Source organism: Musca autumnalis, unplaced genomic scaffold, assembly GCF_047663935.1.
Source record: "Musca autumnalis isolate F117 unplaced genomic scaffold, ASM4766393v1 scaffold_4, whole genome shotgun sequence".
NCBI classification, from domain to species: domain Eukaryota; kingdom Metazoa; phylum Arthropoda; class Insecta; order Diptera; family Muscidae; genus Musca; species Musca autumnalis.
Genome location: NW_027411977.1, coordinates 19998395 through 20012779, shown reverse-complemented (window position 1 = coordinate 20012779; position 14385 = coordinate 19998395). Strand labels below are relative to the sequence as shown.

The window sequence follows — 14385 nt, the reverse complement described above, 5'->3', positions numbered from 1 at the left end:
GGGTTCACAAATTTTGGAAATTTTAGTAAAAACAAGTGAGATAATTATTGAAATGGCTTGAAAAAAAAACGAACATGAACAAAAACAAAATATGTGAATAGAAAACAAAAATAAATCGACGATTTTCATTCATAATTTTACAATTGTTTTTGTTGTTGTCTGGACGCCTACGTCACACAGGCAAATTTAGGTTTTTGACAATAAGTACATGTACTCAACTGTCCTGTCATGTGTAAACGCAGGGTAAGTAATTGTGGCATGCTTGCGTGATTGATAACACTATTTACTCATGAAAATACAACCCTGTTTAACCAACGCCGTCAAACAGACTCGCATTGGCGTCTCATTCACAAAAACGAAAAAAATCAAGCTGAAATTTGGACATTTCACAGTATTTGTTGTCAAGTTGTGAAGTGAAGTTGTGTTTTTTCGGGCTGCGCTTCACTCTTAAATTTCTCTCAGTATAATAAGTGGAAAAGAATACTAGATAGAAAAGCAGCCATTTTGGGTTTTTGAAAAAAGTGAATTTTTTCAAGCAAGTTTTTTTGCATTAAAAAAATTAATTTCAAGTGAAAATTAACAAATAAACGGTTTTCCGGTAATTATTAATTAAGGTACGTGTCTATTTTGTAAGAAAATTCTTTAAACAAATTTTGCGAAAAAGATAATTTTTGCAAGAATTAATGACTCATATTTTTCATGTATTCGTGTATGTGTTTGTGCATGGTGAAATTTTTTATAGTTTAAATAATTAATAATTATGTTGTGATTTTCTTTTTTAGTTTTATTATCACTATTCTAGTTCCTGTTATATAATTTAGTTAATTTTCCTAACTTGTATTGCATTTTCTTGCGAAATGAAAAAACTTGAGATTTTCTTTGTGTATCTATCCTTGTGAACTGTTTCACCCCTCCTTGCATTCACATTTTTGTCATTGCCTGTCTGGCATGACATGTGTAGGCTTGAGGAAAAAATGGGGTCGTTATTGGCGGTGCGCATTATTCTATTTTGTGTGTATGTATGGTGGTAACATTTATCAGGGGTACAGTTCGCACATAGATTTTTTCATGTAAAAACGTTGTAGCTGGCTATCGTCAACAACATGGCTTGTAAGTTTTATCTAATAAAACATACTACTCATATTAACGTGTATGACAAAGTTTTTTTGAATAAGAAAAAAAAAATAAAACCGGCCGGCATTGTTTTCTGTCTGTGTAAAAGTTTTTGTATGCACGTCAGCGTGGTTTTTTTGGGGGACACTCCATCCATTCAATGTGTGCGGCGGTACACACGCTCCCGCCATTTTGTTTTTTCCATAAACTTCTATTCATTTCTCTACCTTTTTATGTGTTTCTCTTGCCATTCTTGCTTGTCAAGTTTTTCGTTTCGATGTGTTAATGCCCCAACGTCAAATACAAGGGGGAATACTGTTGTCGCCGGTGTTAATGATCTTTTGTTTGCCGCTAAAAACCGGTTCTCATTATAACTCTCTACATAATAATAATACGGGGATTTGTTATATTGATTTCACCTGACTTCATGGAAAATTGTTACAAAAATTACATAGAATTTAGTAGGTAGAAAAAAATACTAAAACAACCCCATTAGTAGTGGCTTCCTGGTATTTCAACCCTTATAATCTGTAATCCAAGAAATAACCACCAAATAATCAACCAACCCTCTTGTCAGATTTCTCTTCAACACACTTTCATATTACCTCTTCATTTCTGTTACTGTCAGTTGTTTCGCATCTCTGCTCTGGTACACATCAACTGGCCGGGCTCTCTTGTCTGTCAATAAACGCGCGCATTACAGTGTTGTATTTTTATGGTAGTGAACAGTATTTAGTGTAGATACCAAACACAAAAAAGTGAGAATATTTCCTGTTCTATTTATTTTTATGTTATAAGAAATTATTCTTGGCCAATTTTATTGACAAATTTTTTTGAAAAAATGCAAAATTTTAATTTGTTTGTTTGTGTGCGTGTGCTTTGTTGTGCGCTTTGTTTTCTGTTTATTTTCAGCTAGCTTTGTGTTCATAGTAAAAAAAAAATTGAATCCCATTCCCAACTCTCATCCCACAATCCATACAAATTTAGTTAAATTTAGTAGATCCTTGCATTTTTTGTATTTAAACAAATATTATGTGTCCAAGGTAGGTTGGCTTTGCTTTTTGTTTTGCCTAAATTTGTGTTTGTTCTTTTTTAAGTGTTTGAAAAAATTGTTTTTTAATTTTTTGTAATGTTTTTCTTATTTTTAGCGTTAAAACAGCCACAAATAACCAAAACAAAAACACAATGGCTTTCCGTAATCAAAATCGTAATAACCGCAACTTTGGCGGTGGTAACAACTACGGTCCCATGGGTGGTAACCGCGGTATGGGCGGTGGCAATAACATGATGTCTCCTTGGGAGAACCAAAATGCCGGTGGCGGCTTTGGAGGCGGTAACATGCGCCAAGGTGGTGGCGGCGGCGGCGGTGGCCAAATGAATGCCCAAGCCATTAGCTTGGCCAATAATTTGTTGAACAACTTGTTCCGCAATCAAAATCCACCCTCCTTGTTGGATATGCCCCGTGGCGGCAATATGAATCGTGGTGCTCAACGTGCTGGACCGGTATGTATATGATTTTTATTATCATCATTCCATTCTGTATTTTTCTATTATTCTACATAAGTTCCTGATTTTTTAATTAAATAATTGAATTGTTCTAGGGAAAATAGAGTAGTTATTTCCTGCTTTTGCTCCAGCAGCAGCATCAGATTTTGTTTTGTAGAGTTGTTGTGCAGTCATTGTGTTTTTATATGGCTCTCCTCTTCCATACATTTTGTTATCCCCTATTTCCGTCACGTAATTTGCTATTTGTTATGCCTTCAAGTTTTGTTTAATCTTGTTTCTTCTGGGGGATTTGGAAATGATTGTGGAATAATGCCTACGTGACTTTATTTCCAAATGTCATTGACCTTAAATACGGCAAAGCCTCATCAGCAAGATTTTTTACATTTCTCTCACACAAAAGGGCAATGATCTGAAAGAAATATAAGCCTTAATTAACTCATTTTTATTAAATTGAATTTTTCTTTACTTTAAAGACGGCTGTTAGACAAGTCTATTGTACTAAAACTTCTTTTTTACAGTCATGCATTGATTCATTTTAGCGCCAATTTCTCCACATGGTTTTCAAGTTAACTGACTCATAAAATCTCTATTACTGACTCACTCAACACGTTTAATATACATGGAAGTCATTACCACATTTTTCATAATTCTTTTTTTTTAGTTAGCCAGTTAACCGCAAAGAAGCTTACAGCCGTTCATATTTTTTGTGTTCTATTTCTATTTCCCAGACACATTTATTGACATTTGCTTTAAAAACTCGTGAGTTGGCAATTTTTAGTCTCACTTCTCTTCCCACATGTTTTCTCCCATGATTATTTCTACCGAAAGTTAAACGTCATTACAACCGTGAGAAGAGAACACAGCAAATGCAATTGACATTTAATAATTGTATTGTTGTTCAGCACAAAAAATCAAAGAAGAATTAAATATGTATGTAGTTTCTACTTTTATTTTTTGTGCTAAACAACAATACAATTATTAAATGTCTGTCAATTGCATTTGCTGTGTTCTGTTCTCACGGTCATGCATTGACATCTGCAGTAAAAACCTGGATGGTTGGCAACACTAACTCATTAACAATTGACACTGTCGTGTTATCAATGAAGTGTTGCTGATTTCTTATTGCAAAGGGAATAAATTTACTAATATTTGCAAAAGCAAATGGAAACAACGAAAGATGTGCCGAAAATTGATAGATTTTGTTTTGGTGTTAAGGAAAAAAGTCTTAAATACCAATTGAGAAATTAGTCACATACTAGGGCTTATGCATTTGGCGCAATTTACATCAGCAGCACAGCAGTCACAATGCAATCCCCAAATTTGCAAAGAATAGAAGAAAAGCAAAAGCAAGTGAGAAGTGCACAATCTGTATTATTTTAAATAGGCAAATAAAATTAATGATTATTTTTTTCATAGTGTTAATAAATGGCTGGCCCATTTACGGATGCCCTTAACAAAGCCCTGTTGAATTTCTTTCATAAGAAGGCTGATGGGATAGAGATAATAAAGATAAATAAGAACTGGTTCTAGGAGCATTATCTCTTATTTAATTAAATATCGATAAGTACCAAATAGCTGTGGCTCTCAAACCCATTAAACTCTTCTGTAGGATTGAAGAAAAATCGTTTCACGAAACAAGTAAATTTATTCTTAACGAGAATTTTGAAATTATGGCTGGTTTGCAATCTTCAACTACAAAATACAAAACAATTGATGCTACTGCTGTTGCCTTAAGATAGTTTTATAAATACAGTATGTTTTTTATATATAGAAAATGCATTTATCTTTATAATTTATTTTAAAAGTATTTTTTTTTTTTTTTTTTTGCTGCAAGTCAAAGACTACTATTTTGTTAGTTTTTTTATGTTTTCCAAGTTTTATTTAATAATATTTTGTATATGTTATTTTTAATATATATAAAAACGACGAAAAATACTACAACAACGTTAAAAATACCAAACAACAATAATTATATCCACATTTTTTAATTTTTTTTTTGTAAAACTCTTAACATACCTTGCAACTATTGTAACAATTGTTGTATATTAACTACTTTAAGGCCAACCAACCTGGAATTTAACCAAAACATTGTCAATCCCTTCAATTAAAACAACATATTACTTTTAAAATATTTGTAATAGTTACCATTTAATAATGTTTATTGATAACTTCTATCTTTCTCTCACTATAAAAATTGTTATATTTGATTTTAGTAATTTTAATTGCTACCCGAAATATTTTTTATAAAAAAATAGGAAATCAAGAAATTTTCATACCAACTACTACTCTACTATATATTTGTTATTAAGTAATTGATTTTTTGGAGTATTTCCAACCATTCTAATTAAAAATTTTATTTTATTTTCTCTCTCCCTTTCCATAATTACCAAAAATACAAAATGATATTGATCTGATCGTTCGTGTGTGTCAAAATATGATGTGTTGTATACAAAAATATGTCACACATCGGTTTCCGTTCCGTGCCCCTCTTCTTCAAAACACACATGCATGCACATTGCAAATATTGAAAACTTTGGTCTTTGGATTTGAAAACAAAAATGATCGATCGCTACTTCTGCCACACATCCATACCAACCACTACCACAACCCACCAACAAATGTCAACCACACTCCATGTACCACTTAACTCTATGGTCTTCTTCAACATCGATCGGTGGTATTGCCAAAAAATAACAATAAAAAAACCAAATACAATGTGTGATGATGATGATGCATCCTTATGTCAATCAATGAATATGATTTGATCGCTGGATTTGCATTTCAATGCATTATTTGTTGTAATGATATCTGTCGTCGTTGTTGTTGACATTGTCGAAATGCTGCAATTGAAAAACAATTCATGCCTCTTGACGTTGCTGTGTGTTTTAAATTTAAAACAATTTTTAATTGTTTGTATTGTTAAATAATTGTTGTTAACCCTTTTGCCAAATGCGCCACTATAAAACATATTTTTTCTCTTTATTTTTTACAAACATAAAAAATGAAAATTTGTTTTAAAAAAAAAATGTTACAAAATATTATTTTGTGCGCACACCATCATCTCCTTTTTCTCTATTACAAAATATCCTGTCTCAAACACAATGAACAACAAAAATTCAAACACACTCAACTCGAATTGCTGAATTTAAATGAATTGTGTTCTAAAATCTGAACATGAAATTCGACAACAAAATGCAACACAACGCTCGCAATTAAAAAAATGAAAAAAACAAATTCGATATCAATATGAACGATAACATTTCTGGACGCCTTTGGATGATTCCGATACGATTACCAAACTTCTTGTATGTGTGTGTGGTATATCTGGTAAATATATATCGACTGGTGCCTAATCTTCAACATATCGTTTGTCTGCTACTCTACTTGTGCAACAAAAAATCCGAAAACAAAACAAATATTTAACGCTTTATTGTGTTTGGGTTTTTCAACAACAACAAAAAAACAACACAACCTATTTTTTAAACATATGAATTTTTATAATTTTTTATTTAATTCTTTAAAAATGAAAAAAATGTTAAAACATTTGCCACAATGTTATGCAAAAAATGTACAAAAAAACCAAAAACAAATTGTGATTGTTGCCACACCAACAACAAATGCCTTGTAACTTTCAAACTGATTGCCATGCCATCCCACATGAAATGAAACAAAATATGTGAAATCATCTTTTCCATCCACACCCCCAAACCACCACGCTTCTTCTGCAACAAACCAAAATGGCCAAATACACAAAATAAAATGCGCTAAATCTTGAATTGAAAACTTGATTAAAAATGTGTGTAAACTTTGAAACATGACAAAATGTCAAAATAATGTGTTTAAAATGATAATTATCATTTATTACTTGTTTATAAAAAAATTATAAAAAACTGTGTTTCAAACGATTATCTTCAATATGCGCTTTAAAAACTGAAAAACCAAAATCAAACAATTATTCTTCACAAATCATCAGATGGCCAATCGTGGTGGTGTTGGCGGCAATCGTTTAAACAATCGTCGTGGTCAAGGAAGTTTCCAAAACCGTGCTGGTGCTGGTGCTAAATCAGCTGCAAAGCCCGGCGCTGGCGGTATTCGTAAGCAGAATGCTTTCGATCGTGCAAAGAAACTTTTGGCTAAAAATGCCAACAATAAAAAGAAGGATTCCGCTTCTGGCGATAAGAAAACTGAGAGGTAAGCCCACAAAAATAAAAAAACCAAACCTATCAAACAAACAACAAATTTTTCAAACCACAAAAAGGATTCTTCAAAAAAACACTGAATAATTTTTCAAATATTTTTTCTTATGGGAAAATATTTTTGTTGTTTATAGAAATACGATTTTACCATTTTTTATATGTAACATATAAATATACATAATAATTAGTTTCGTTATTTTTCCTTATACAACTTTCTTAGATAAGTCACATATAAAATATTAGGCTAATTTGTGGTTAAAAGAAAAAAACTATGGCGGGACAACACAACACAAGGAAGTTTTATACAGCAGCCAATTGCACCTAACCAATCACATGAACAGAGTCGTCGTTTCTTCTTTCGTCTCTAGTGTTGGTGGTGTTTTAGTTGTTGTTGTTTGTGTTTGTTCTTCTTATGGTATTTTTAGGGGTAACAAAGCGCCATGCTCATGCAACTTTTTTTTTTGTTGCATGTGGAGTAACGAAAATGGGTGTTATTATTAGCAGGTGTGGGCGGGCGGGTTATTTCTTCTTTCTTTGTTTTTATTTCGACTTCTCCTTTACAACATTTCTTTATTGTATATTTATTTCTATATATATTTGTATTGTATATTCCTTCGAATCATTTTAATTTTAAGTTTCATATTCACACATTTTCATCATATCCATATTTGTATTTGAAATCTCTTATAAGAACTGTATTTGAGATTTTATTTTATTTATTATGGGATTCTAAAGTAGTTTTTTTGCTTTACTCTTAAAATGCTTTATAATTTTCTTTATCCAATTTGAATACTCACTGGAAATATATTTTAACAGAGGAAATGTTTGCAATGTTATAAGAATGTCGGTTTCCAATTAAACTTCGCTATCTTCGATCGTTTCCAAACTCCTAAAGCTCCCATTTTATAGATTCAAATATAATTGAAATAATAATAATTGTTCCACAAACATCCCATACGGGACAAGAGAGACTTCTGTCATATCAATGACTGCACCCCGATTCATATCAGCTCAATGATATGGGACCTACAGTTTATCGCCGAGTCCGAACGGCGTGTCCTAAGACACCACTTGTAGAGAAGTTTTACATGCCTGAAATACTCAGAAAATGTCGCCAACATTACTGAGGGGTATTTTGCCAACGTTGAAAATTTTGATGTTTGCCTGGCCGGGGAATCGAACCTACGACCTTCAGCGTGAAATATAAATAATATATAATAAAGATACTTCATTTGTATCGCGATTCCCAAGATCGTTTTATGCTTGTCTTTCTATTACGAAGAATCTGCTAGTAGTAGGTCCCGCCCAAAAATATCCATCTGGTAATCAATGGAGATTTTTTATTTAGCTCTATAAACGATTCTTTCATTTAGGATCATTTGCGGTAGTCTCTGTTGTTGTTGTTGTTGTAGCAGCATATAATGCTGGGTTGGCAGCCGCTGGCCGAAACACTTGGTTTCGGGTCAATCCGGTACGTAAGAACCCGCTGCCGTGGGATTGTTGCGGTAGTCTATGAACATTTCCAGTGCTCTACCCCAACTCTTTCTCCTTCTTGTGTTCTGGTCGTGTAAAACGTCCCATTTTCATCGGTTGTTATCTAAAGGCAGCCTACCTATTTATGGTGACTTCCAACTTCTCGTCTACACAAGCCTAGCTTTCTCAGGTCTAGCACCTGCTCTTGTCTATAAAAAACATCACACTTGCCGGTCATTCGTGACCACAATAATACTCCCACCTGGTGACTCCCGAATGTTCGTCTATGAGACCACCTATCTGCACTTTATAAAAATAAAAATGATAATTATCAATCAGCTTGTCTTTAGGGACTGCCAACTGCTCTTCTATAAAGACTTCTAACTGTTCCAGTTATCAGCTCGTTAAGAATACCGTTCAGCTCTATAAATACTAACTTAAGGTAGTCTATAAAGACTTTAACCCGTCTATAAAGACTCCCTACAACTCGTCTATAAAGACGCCCTTCTTCTAGTCTATAAAGACTCCCTTCAATTCGTCTATAAAGACTCCGCTTATTTCCTTTATAAAGTCTACTAAAGACTCCCTCCTACTCGTCTATAAAGACTTCCTTATAGCTGGCCTATGTATAAAGACTCCCTACAATTCGTCTATAAATACTCCCTTCAACTCGTCTATAGACTCCCTTCAACTCGTCTATAAAGACTCCCTTCAACTCGTCTATAAAGACTCCCTTCAACTCGTCTATAAAGACTCCCTTCAACTCGTCTATAAAGACTCCCTTCAACTCGTCTATAAAGATTCCCTTCAACTCGTCTATAAAGACTCCCTTCAACTCGCCTATGAAGACTCCCTTCAGCTCGTCTATGAAGACTCCCTTCAGCTTGTCTATGAAGACTCCCTTCAGCTTGTCTATAAAGACTTCCTTCAGTTCGTCTTTAAAGACTTCCTTCAGCTCGTCTATAAAGACTCCTTCAGCTCGTCGATAAAGACTCCCTTCAGCTCGTCGATAAAGACTCCCTTCAGCTCGTCGATAAAGACTCCTTCAGCTCGCCGATAAAGACTCCCTTCAGCTCGTCTTGAAAGACTTCCTTCAGCTCGTCTATAAAGACTCCTTCAGCTCGCCGATAAAGACTCCCTTCAGCTAGTCGATAAAGACTCCCTTCAACTGGTCTATAGACTCCATTCAACTCGTCTATAAAGACTCCCTTCAACTCGTCTATAAAGACTCCCTTAAACTCGTCTATAAAGACTCCCTTCAGCTTGTCTATAAAGACTCCATTCAGCTATTCTATAAAGACTCCTTCAGCTCGTCGATAAAGACTCCCTTCAGCTCGTCGATAAAGACTCCCTTCAACTCGTCTATAAAGACTCCCTTCAACTCGTCTATAAAGACTCCCTTCAACTCGTCTATAAAGACTCCCTTCAACTCGTCTATGAAGACTCCCTTCAGCTAGTCTATGAAGACTCCCTTCAACTCGTCTACAAAGACTCCCTTCAACTCGTCTACAAAGACTCCCTTCAACTCGTCTACAAAGACTCCCTTCAACTCGTCTATGAAGACTCCCTTCAGCTTGTCTATGAAGGCTCCCCTCAGCTCGTCTATAAAGACTCCCTTCAGCTCGTCTATAAATACTTCCTTCAGCTCGTCTATAAAGACTTCCTTCAGCTCGTCTATAAAGACTTCCTTCAGCTCGTCTATAAAGACTCCTTCAGCTCGCCGATAAAGACTCCTTCAGCTCGTCTTGAAAGACTTCCTTCAGCTCGTCTATAAAGACTCCTTCAGCTCGCCGATAAAGACTCCCTTCAGCTCGTCGATAAAGACTCCCTTCAGCTCGCCGATAAAGACTCCCTTCAACTCGTCTATAAAGACTCCCTTCAGCTCGTCTATGAGGACTCCCTTCAGATCGTCTATGAGGACTCCCTTCAGATCGTCTATGAGGACTCCCTTCAGATCGTCTATAAAGACTCCCTTCAGCTTGTCTATGAAGGCTCCCCTCAGCTTGTCTATGAAGGCTCCCCTCAGCTCGTCTATAAAGACTTCCTTCAGCTCGTCTTTAAAGACTTCCTTCAGTTCGTCTATACAGACTCCTTCAACTCGCCGATAAAGACTCCCTTCAGCTCGTCGATAAAGACTCCCTTCAGATCGTCTATGAAGACTGCCTTCAGCTCGTCGATAAAGACTCCCTTCAACTCGTCTATAAAGACTCCCTTCAACTCGTCTATAAAGACTCCATTCAACTCGTCTATAAAGACTCCCTTCAATTCGTCTATAAAGACTCCGCTTAGTTCCTCTATAAAGTCTACTAAAGATTCCCTCCTACTCATCTATAAAGACTTCCTTACAGCTGGCCTATATATATAAAGACTTTCCTACAATTCGTCTATAAAGACTCCCTTCAGCTCATCTATAAAGACTCAGCTTAGTTCGTATATAAAGTCTACTTCCAACTGGTCTTCAATCCTTCAACACTTAAACTCCTTTCAACTCGTCCATTAAGACTCCCTTCAGCTCGTCTATAAAGACTCCCTACAGCTGGCCCAATCCTTTGGATCTTTGGTACCGGATTGAACCGAAACCATAGTGTTTCGGCCAGCGGCTGCTAACCCAGCTTTAAACCTATGCTCCTACTTAGGTTTCATGTTGCTACAACAACATATAAAGACTCCCTACAACACGTCTTGGTCCGGATTCCCATTTATGATGTGTCTTTTGAGGGTCATCCTATCTTGCCTGTCTATAAAGATCATCTCTTTTCGTTAAAGGATTCAATTCCATTGCCGGGAGGTATGATTTCTATAGCCTGGATAAAATTAGTTTGTGTGCTCAAGTCCTTCAGTCTTCCGGATAATGTCCATTTCGTTTTTCAAATATACCTGCAAACATTTCTCATGAAAGAGTATTTCAAATTATTAAAGAAAATATAATTTTTTTTGTTGGATTCGAAATCATTTTACATAAATATAAAGAACAATCATTAAAATTTTCAAAATAGTTGATATTTAAATTTCAATTCTCATGATGATGATCTTCCTCCTAACCTATTCTTGATCCCACATTCATTATAAAAATGTGTATATTTTCATTATATTTTTATTGCATTTTATTTTTTGCCCGCGTGCTATCTTCATTCTCCCCATTATTTCTTCTTCCCCCTCTCTATACATATAAAAATAAGTGTTCCTGCCCCTCATCATTTATCGATTTATAAAATTTGCCTTCATCAACCAAACGTGTTTTTTTTTTCACAATTTTTCTAATCATTTTCTTTTCTCTACCCATTTTTCTCTTGTATTTTTCTCACCTATGGGAAAAACAATTCTTCTGACCAACAGCAAAGAGTCTCCCTATGCCAATGTTCCCAACGATATGTTCTACTGTCACCTCTGCAAGAAACATATGTGGGATGCCAACTCATTTGAAAATCACATTAAGGGACGCACCCATTTGATGATGCGCGAAGGTATTGAAGAAAGCTATCGCCTAAAGGCCAACATGATCCGCCAGGAGGCCAAGATTGCTGAACAATTGAAGTCCATTGAATTGGATCGCTTGAAGCGTATGGGCAAGAGCAAACAACGCCAATTGGACTACTGTACCATGTGTGATTTGAACTTCCATGGTCACATCTCGGCCCATCGTAAATCTGAGGGTCATTTGCAATTGAAAAAATTCTTGCATCCCAAGTGTACCGAATGTAACAAGGAATTCGCCACTCGCATCGATTATGACTCTCACTTGCTGTCCGCTGATCACTTGATCAAGGCCGCCGAAAAGAACACCAAGGTTGGTGAACGTAAACGTCAAACCTTGCCCATCCTCACCGAGGAGGAAGAATTGAAGGATGTCCGCCCACCCACCAAGAAGAAGAAGAAGGCTGCTGCCAAGAAGACTGAAACTGCCGAAGGCGGTGAAGCCAAGAAGGAGGGCGAAGAAGATGCCGAAGGTGAAGAGGCTGAGGGCGAGGAAGCTGAGAAGAAGGAAGGTGAAGAGGGTGCCGATGAGACCAAGGAAGGCGAGGAACTCAACGAAACCCAAGAAGGTGAAGAAGAAGTTGCTTTGCCCGTCGATCCTGAGGATTGCATTTTGGATTTCAACGAGGGTGATGAAATTCCCACTGAGGTCGACAACCGTCTGCCCAAGTACAACTGGACTCGCCCCGTGGGTACCGCACTCATCACCAAACTCGAATGCTACGAGTGCTCATTGTGCGGCAAATTCTTCGACACTGAAAAGACCGTCGAAGTGCACTCCCGCACTGTTACCCATCACCGCAACTTCTTGAAGTTCATCAACGAGAAGGCCAGCGACACCAAGATCGCCCAAAAGCGTGCTGCTGCCGCCATTGAAGAAAGCGAACGCAAGAAGCGCAAGATTGAAGAAGCTGAGGCCGCTGCCAACGGTGAAACCACCGAAAAGACCGAAGGTGAAGGTGGTGAAGCCGCCGAAGGTGGTGCTGAGGGTGAATTGTATGATCCCTCCGAAGCCACCGGCGATGATGAAGATGTTGAGATGAATGAAAACGGTGAAGGTGAAGAAGGTGGCGAGGGAGAAGAAAATGGTGAAGAAATGGAAGCCCAAGAAGAGGATGGTCAAGGTGAGGAGGGAGGCGATCAGGAAGCCGAAGCTGAACCTGAGCCAGAGCCCACACCCGAACCCGTCAAAGAAGCCGCCAAGACACCCGCCAAAACTCCCGCCAAGACTTCTGCTCCTTCCACTCCAGCCGCAGCCAGTGAAGCCTCGCCCGCCAAGAAAGCCACACCCGCAGCACGTGGTGCAACAGCCGCCGCCGGAGCCAAGGGTACGCCGCGTAATCGTGGACGCGGTCGCTACAACCGCTATTAAGGAGGTGGTCTTATAGACAACCCCCCACAACAACACACACATATATTATATATAAACTAAACTACATAACCATAGAATAAAAAAACAAAAACTTTCCCTGGACCATAGAAAAGGTTTTAGTGAAAGTGTATTTGACGCGAATATTTATATTCAGCAACTATGATTTTCATAAAATTTTGTCATTACCATTATCGTTTTGCAAAATATAACTTTGTCTACAATATAAATACTATATACCCCCCGCTACTAACAACAAGTCCCCGATTTGACCCTCTACAAGAATAATTATGATGAATGTTAAACATCTGCAGATTGAAGAGTCGTCAGGCAAATAGAATTTATTCATTTCTTTAATTCCTTAAGTTGTAATTCTAAATCTATAACCGGAAGCCATTTAAGGGGCTTCCCATTTTAACGTGAAAAAATTTGCTCCTTTTTTTTACCTAATAAATATGCAAATTATGTACTAACCCAAATACACAAAAAAAAGAAAAAAATGAGAGAAACAAAAACCAACAAAACCCCCATTAGATAATGAATAAAAGATCCAAAATAAAAATAATAAAAAACAACAACAAACATTAAACAAAATTATTATTCCATTACCTAACATTTTGAATGACAACAACAACATATACCGGGAAGGAGATTCCTCTATCATTTTTAAATAAAAGATATAGATATATAACAACAACAAAAGTGAATACATACAGGCAGTTGTGTAGTGTAGCACGCTCAGCGCTCATCATCCTGAAAAACCTCCAACTAATCTTTTTCATTTGACATTCATCTGTGTGTGTTCATCTTCTCCATTTAATGACGATGATGATGAAGATGATGGGCAGCTTCAATCTCAACAAAAATAGGAAACACAACAACAACAAAAAATTTATATAAAACAAATTATTATTTACTTTAAGATTTTAGTTAAAATATAAGTATTGTACTCTACTCTTTGAGGAGAGAAGGAGAAAAAAGAAAAACAAAAGAAATAAAAAAAAAAAACAAAAAAATTATCTGAGAGATCTCTAATTTATCAGAAGAAACATAACCAATAGAAGAAACACCTCTCATATTCTTTCTCCAAACATTCATTCAAAGAGAAGAAATAAAATACAAAAAAAAAAAAATATAAGATGAAGCACATGAGAATGATTGCACATCGGAAGGAAACAAAGAGACATGAACAAAACAAATTGAAAATTTAAATAAAAAACATACCATGTAAGTGTAAAAAACAAAAATATTATT

At 36.1% G+C, this 14385-nt stretch overlaps 1 protein-coding gene and 1 long non-coding RNA gene across 4 annotated transcripts; one reads left to right on the top strand and one right to left on the bottom strand.

Annotated features, from left to right (window-relative positions):
• The first annotated feature begins 305 nt into the window (after positions 1 to 305).
• On the top strand, positions 306 to 14378 carry Pep (Protein on ecdysone puffs). Of its 3 annotated transcripts, XM_073983836.1 has the most exons (5): positions 1742 to 1871; positions 2026 to 2156; positions 2262 to 2616; positions 6593 to 6810; positions 11625 to 14378. In XM_073983836.1, the coding sequence occupies exons 2-5, from the start codon at positions 2146 to 2148 to the stop codon at positions 13132 to 13134; spliced, it is 2094 nt and encodes a 697-aa protein (XP_073839937.1). In that variant the 5' UTR covers positions 1742 to 1871; positions 2026 to 2145; the 3' UTR covers positions 13135 to 14378. The 3 variants fall into 3 exon arrangements, with proteins under 3 accessions (XP_073839938.1, XP_073839937.1, XP_073839939.1); XM_073983837.1 differs by lacking the exons at positions 1742 to 1871; positions 2026 to 2156 and adding an exon at positions 306 to 614; XM_073983838.1 differs by lacking the exon at positions 2026 to 2156 and having other exon boundaries at positions 1747 to 1871.
• Positions 2578 to 3345, bottom strand: LOC141402471 (uncharacterized). The gene is made up of 2 exons (XR_012412636.1): positions 3086 to 3345; positions 2578 to 3028 (listed from the first exon to the last, which is right to left on the bottom strand). It is a non-coding gene; the product is annotated as an uncharacterized lncRNA (long non-coding RNA).
• Positions 14379 to 14385: the final 7 nt, after the last annotated feature.